The sequence below is a fragment of the Lycium barbarum genome, chromosome 3 (genome assembly GCF_019175385.1).
Source record: "Lycium barbarum isolate Lr01 chromosome 3, ASM1917538v2, whole genome shotgun sequence".
Lineage (NCBI taxonomy): Eukaryota > Viridiplantae > Streptophyta > Magnoliopsida > Solanales > Solanaceae > Lycium > Lycium barbarum.
This window is the reverse complement of record NC_083339.1, coordinates 122,838,998-122,846,049: the sequence shown is the minus strand read 5'-3', so window position 1 is coordinate 122,846,049 and position 7,052 is coordinate 122,838,998. Positions and strand designations below refer to the sequence as shown.

Sequence of the window (7,052 nt, the reverse complement as noted above, 5' to 3'; positions counted from 1 at the left end):
ACTTTAGTTCAATGTAATGGAAAATTGAACATAAGTTGTAGTGTAACTACTCTTTAATATAATCCTACCACATGGTTGGTAAGAGTAAGTTTGTTAAAAATATACTGTCAACTTGTAGATCTTTTAATATTTGATATAAATGGTTGGTAAACATGATTGGTAAATATATCTACTAATTTATGGATCTCTTTTTACAAAATATAAACTTATAGGTCAACTTTTGCATTTAAAAAATTTGAAATCATGTTTTGGAATCCCAAATCATGTCTTTTTGGATAATTTGAGATTTCATCTTATGAGATGAAATCGCATGTCCAAACTCTTACTTAGTAGTTGAGTTGGTCCTTGAGCAACAAAAAGGACTACATTACCAATTCATGTTTTTAGTTGTCTATTTATTCTTGTGCAGGTTATGGCTATAAAAATTTCAACAATATTTAGTCTTATATTCCTATTGTGGACTTAATGAGATGAAAATCTACATATCACTTTTCTTAATCCAATTGACATATATGGCTTGAACACTTAAAACATAAAATTCTACCTCGTTTTATATCATTTTAAAATGTTCTTACTATTAGCATGATATTGTTGCATGTGTCCGAATACTAGTTGCTTTAATAAAAGTTTAGTGCGTGGTACCTCATTGCAATGTGAGTCATCCACATTATTCTTCCTCCATTATTAGTATGTGGTGCCCAATGTGGCGGGGCAATGTGAGTGATTATTGGTTAACTTGAAGTTCACACTTATATGTCTAGGGGTACCCCATGCAGCAATATGAGTGATCATCTTTTGACAATGTTGTATCTTTCTATCATCATTGCTTTTCGAAAGATCATTGGTCTTATCTTTGCTTTTTTATTAGCTTGCAAATGTTCTACCACATGTTGTCTAACTTTTTTCTCTCCCCGCAAAAACACGAGATTTTGTTCGACTTTCAATGTAACTTGTGGGAAGAGGGGGGAATAAAGGGTTTAGCTGAATTCGGACGGATCAAAATGACTTGAATCAATAATAATAAGAATTTACACGGGATGACATTCCTAAAAGCCGGTGTCTAACTTTTAGCTTTATTAAGAAAAGTTGAGCAAAAAAGGATTTCCGCCAGAATTTCTCATCCTCCGCCTTTATCTTCTCTTTCCTTGCTTCTTCTTCTCATCTTTTTCTCCTTCCGTAGTTTATTTGGGCATTATATTGAGTGGGTAATGTTCCATTCAGCTTATATTGTCTATTATTAATAATTTAAATTCTTTTGGTTGGAGCAAATTGAAGACCCCATTGCTAGGTTTTGTTGAGCTTCGAAAACAAAAATTTTTTTTGAAGAAGACAAAGTGGGTCTATTAATTTTTGAAGATTTAAGTTGAATCTAACTACTGGAAAATGTTTGGATTGCTATTAGAAAGTTGTATATCAAATTCGAAGTCATCCGGATCAATTTTGAAATTAAAACGAGTTGGTGAATTTCTACACAACATGTTATATATGATGATAACCTGGGTAGCCACAAATTCTGATAGATTACCAGGATTTCAGCGTGCTAATACGAAATCTTGGCGATAAGCAGAATTTTGCTTAGAACTCCTAAAGATTTTTTTTAAAGCAAATCCACTAGGCGAGGTGACTAGAGCTAGTTTTTTTTTATTTATATAATAAGCGAAACTCAAAGAAAAAAGTACAAGCAAAGGGGGCTAGGCTTTACCTTACTAATCTTATTAAGGCGAAAAAACTTCTACAAATTAACATGCGTGTAAATATAAGAAGAAGAAGGAGCTAAATATTCTATAATCATCATAGAATTTACAACATACTTTAAGACTCTATGATGATATTATAAATGATAATACTTAAAAAGTGAAAAAACAAAATAAGCAATAATGTAGAGCCAATCCTTTTTTTTTTTTTTTGAAATTATGGAATCTTCAAAGATGTTGCCCTATAAAAATCTGATTCTTCACCTTGTGTTGCTCCTCCAACCGCTCCAACTCTCTTATTCTTTCACCTTGTCTTCTTCCTAATGAATCACCATAAGTCATTATCGCAATCATCAAGGACGTGCCTGCAGATTTTTAAGCAAAATTGCATTAGTCTGGTCTCCACGCCAGAAATTGCAAGCACGTTCCTGACGATTGCAATGATGGGCAAACCCGAGTAAAGGCTTAAAAACATGACCCATTTTGATAATAAGCTTGAATTGGGTGATTAAGAATGTAAAAATCCCTAGCTTCTATAGCGGAGTAGAAAGTGTTTATCGGGTTTCTACAAAATTCTTAGACTTTCTTGTCTCTCGTTTTTTCTATTAACATTGGCGTGGGATCTTTTCTATTTTGTTTTTATCTTGATATTTTCTCTTGCCTAGTTGGTAAACTAACGATTCTGTATGTATTTTAAATATCTTGTTGTTTGGATCTTCATGCATTTCATCAACTTTTCTGGTAGCTTAGAAATATGTTTGTCTTTTAACCAAAAAAAAAAAAAAAAAAAGAAAAGAAAAGATGTTTGTCCATTTTCTTTTCCCGGGTAACAACGGAATGGAATAAATGATACTAACTATTCAAGTACAACGTGCTTCTGATTAGCTTGATTTTTTTTTAATCTTTGTGGACACAGCCATTCCAAAACGAATTCATCAAAATTTAATTCTATTTAAAGAATGATCCGTTCCCCTTTACTTGGTCTAGTTTTTTAGTCTACTACTGATAATTTATACCAGTTTCTGTAGTTATGGACTTCAATTTTTAACTCACTGTAAGGGAGATTCTTCTTTTGCTACAGGTTACAGTAAAGGGAGGATAATTATAAAAAGTCTTATTATGCATAGAAGCTCAGAAGAGAATCCCCTGGTAAATACATAGATTACATAAGTACGTTGAGATAAATAATTTATCATAAATTAGCAAACTCTTGCATCCATCCTTCACTCTAGCCAACAAGTTCTGGGAACTCGGTTCTCACAGATATAGGGCTTCTTACTTGGTGCACCCTGTCAGTCCAAGTTAAGCTCCCGAAATAATAGCCTGTGGTGTATTTGTGAGTGGTTGAAATTGTGAGAGTGAAAGAGATTTTCTTGGTGTTGGAGTTGAATATCAAAGTTTCAGGCTTTACTTTTATGGTAATGCCCAGTGGAGGCTCAATGATGGCCTTATATTTGCAGTTCACTGGTCCGACGTTGGTGATTGTTCTTCTAATACTAACTGTTTTCTTGAGACTAGGTATGGTTACAGAAGGAAGATTAACATCAAGAATCGAAGGCCTTTTGATTGGACAAGATGCAGCTTGATCAATGAGTACACTGATGGCACTATTGTTATAGCCCATTGAGCACAAATAAAGAATGTAGTCAAAGGTTCCCATATCATAGACCAGACCGGGATCTTTTGCACCATTTGCGTTCACGATTCCCCCACCGAAATCAAACGGATCAGCAATCTTATTTGGATTGCCCTCAGATACAATTGGCTCCCCAGAATGTGGGTCATTTATCAATGCTACATGCACATAATTAATTCAAGCATTAGAATTTCCGAGACAAATTGATAAGGAAACTTGTTGGAGAAATGGGATTTTTCTAAAGACCTGTTGTAACAAGTGCAGACTTGATAGCAGCTGGAGACCAATGTGGGTGCAGTGACCTGAGCAACGCGACAATGCCGGAAATGTGAGGAGCTGCCATAGACGTTCCTGATTCGAATTCGTATGGAGTTTCTTCAGGAGGAATGGCAGCCAATATATTGACTCCGGGAGCTGCTATATCCGGCTGTAAGATCCCACATTTACTTAGAAATGTGATGCGATATTAGAATTAATGAGTGCCACATAGTGTGCGAGATGCGTAATAAAGTCATACCTTAAGTATGGCTGGTGCAACAGAATTAGGACCTCGGGATGAGAAGGACGCAAGATGTGTTGAAACCGGTTTCCCAACATGAGTTCGGGTAGGACTTAGCTTTACTTGTGGTTACCTGCATTATTTTTTACAATGGTTTTAAGCACCAAGCGAAGTGATTGGAGATTTTATCAATAGCAAAAAGGAAAAGAATCTAAATTTTTCGTTTACCTAGAGTATCTAATGTAATCGAGTATTTGAGCTCCAACATCAGTACTTACTCCAATACTTGGAAAGTCAGAAGTGAAATAATCCAGCGTTCTAGTTGGGTTCTTAGCAACAATTAATCCCAAGCCTCCAACCTCCTGGACAACTTGTCGAGTTGATGACAAAACTAACTCATCCCCTTTAACAAGGAAGCAAAGCACTACTTTTCCAGCCGCCCACGTATCATTTGTATTCAAGTTGTCGCAAAAGCTTCAAAATCCGTAAACTTAAGCTAGTTTAGCTTGCAACAACAAAATTAGTATAAAAAAAGATCTTTGAAGAGACATAATTGTCCCTTCAAATGGCATAAAATAACAAGAAAATAGGGTTGTTTGATTTGGATATTTGTTGATGAATTACAGTACCTTATTAGGAACATACCGTTTACTTTCAAGATCAGAGCTTTCTGGATGTGCAATGCTGATAAAACCAGTCTTCTTTCCAGTATACAGGGATTGACCCTACAGATAATAATGTCAGTTATAACAAAATAATTACAAAATTCTTTTAAGTTATTGTTTTTTTTTTTGCTTTTCAAATGTGTTAAATTAAGTAAGAGAACTTACAACAAAAGTACGATTGTTGCCTAATGTAATGAGTGTCGGAAAAGACCTATCAATACTAGAAGCTGCCACAGTTAGGATCCATGGTGATGTATTATCTATAGTTTGAGGATATGGTCCTTCATTTCCTCCAGAACAAACAACTGTAATTCCATTCATGACAGCATGGAAGGATGCAAAAGCAATGCCACTTCGCATATCTACATCAGCATACTGAGGTGTTTCTAAGCCAAGGGATAGGGATAAAATATCAACTCCATCATGAATTGCTTCATCAATACCCATCATTATATCAGCAAAGGTACATCCTCCAGTAAACCAATTCCAACACACCTTGTATGTAGCAATCCGTGCCTTAGGTGCACCACCCCTAACTGTACCATAAGCAAGTCCATGGTAACTTGCATTTGGTGAGAAGGATCCACCTGCAGTGCTTGATGTGTGTGTGCCATGTCCATTTCTATCCCTTGGTGACGCGAGCTCAAGATTTAGAAAATCTGGATCCTTCGTTGCTGGCCGTCCAAGCTCTGCTTCAAAACCTTTTAGAAAGTATTTTGCTCCAATTAGTTTCCTGTTACATGCCTTAGCTGGATCGAATTTAGTACCAGACTGACAATGGCCCTTCCATCTTGAAGGTATTGGCCCTAGGCCTTTATCATTGAATGCTTCACTTTCTGGCCATATTCCTGCATTTTGCGTGAGTAGGTTATCTTAGAGTTGTGAAAACATAATAAGTGACTTTGTACTGCATTTGGTACATTTTCACCAATACTATGCAATAATCTTTCCTTCTGCTATACTAAATTACCGTCTTTATGAATGCACTAATGAAAGGATTGTTTTTCCTTTTGACTGCACATTAAGAATCAAGAAAAAATAAAGAAAGATAAAACCTGTATCAAGGACACCTATGATGATACCATCTCCCATGTTGGCTTGATGAAGGAGGTTTGTTGGAGGAGCAGATGTGGACAGGCCAAGGTAATCCCAACTTCTTGTTGTGTGCAACTTGTAAAAGTGATTCGGAACTACATGGAGCACATTAGGTAATTCTGCAACAGATCAACAAGGGGAATGCGTCACGAGAATGCAATTGAATTCATTGTTAATTAGCTTTTATGTGCCAATCGGAACGGAGACACCAAATTTAACCAACAACTATTTCATTTAGGGGCGGAGCTACAGTTATTTGCAGGTTCGGCAGAACCTCGTAACTTTGATCCAAACCCTGTATTTCTGTTAAAGATCCACTCAATATGTATAAATAATTTATCAGAATCCAATAGGCTGTCCTTTTTTGGAATCCAGAAGTCATAAACTTCAATTCCTGGCTCTATCTATTGTTATTTAACAAACTTTCAAAAGTCCTACTTTAATAACTCGAGTAGAGAGATTGCAAAGTACTACAATTTACCTGCAATCTTTTGGGCTTGGGATTTCGTTAACTTGGCTGCAAAGCCGGAGAAACCATGTTTGTAACTATAGATGATTGAATCTCGTGCAGCTTCTTGACTTCATCAGGAGAAAACATAAAGTTATGAAGGAGTAATTAATAGTCTGCACAAATTAGTTAGGAGTTTCAAGTATAGAGGAGACCAAAGAAAATCAATATGTTTGTCTTTCCTTAGTTACCTTCCCAGTATTGAAGTAAGTAATTGATGGTGAGCTGATGTTGCGAGTTCAACATCATCGTGTTTCCTTCTTCCCATATAAACGATGTGAACCTACATTTAACAATTATTTCAGATATAAGTTTTACAGTGAAGCAAATACTAATGTGTTTATAAATTAAATTGTAGAATAGAGTGTTCTAATATCTACTCACATTGCTTTCAGTATTTGCTTGAACTCCTAAGAAGTCTGAAAAGTTGAAGAGAAGGAGAAGAGCAGTGAAAGCCAATTTAGATGGAAGAAAGTGGTTGATGCTCATTTTGTGCTATGTCAATGGTGTATAGGCCTAGTTAAAGAAAGGGATAATCTTTGCCATTGATCTCCAATATTTATAGCGATTCGATAGACGGAAACGAGCAATTTGGGATCTGAGCATGACGTGTTCTTCTTGATGTCACGATCTAAAAGAAAGAGGCATCATGAAAAGTTAGCTCAATTATGCCTTGGTCAAGAATAAAGGCTAAAAAGCACGCAGCACAAAAAATATTATATTATCATTATTAGCAGGTGGTCATATAATACGTCCAATGAATTAGAGGAGTAACATGGGACTGAAGATATGCTGATTATAAAAAGCATTAAGTAATGTTGGGAATGTATCATGTTTGAATTATATTTATTAAACAGTACAAAAGACACCTAAGTATTGGTGTCATTTCCATTAATTTTATAGCTGCAACTCGTGACTGGTTTTACTGGTGCAAATAGCTCTATTAAAGTCACTT

The 7,052-nt window shown here is 35.6% G+C and overlaps 1 protein-coding gene across 1 annotated transcript; it reads right to left on the bottom strand.

The window, feature by feature from the left end:
• Positions 1–2,787: 2,787 nt before the first annotated feature.
• Positions 2,788–6,684, bottom strand: LOC132632172 (subtilisin-like protease SBT3.4). Its single transcript, XM_060348013.1, is given in 10 exon segments — positions 2,788–3,488; positions 3,577–3,757; positions 3,848–3,962; positions 4,058–4,303; positions 4,475–4,554; positions 4,660–5,342; positions 5,550–5,708; positions 6,071–6,168; positions 6,289–6,380; positions 6,482–6,684. Coding segments are annotated over 10 exon segments (2,325 nt in total). The 5' UTR covers positions 6,587–6,684; the 3' UTR covers positions 2,788–2,922.
• Positions 6,685–7,052: the final 368 nt, after the last annotated feature.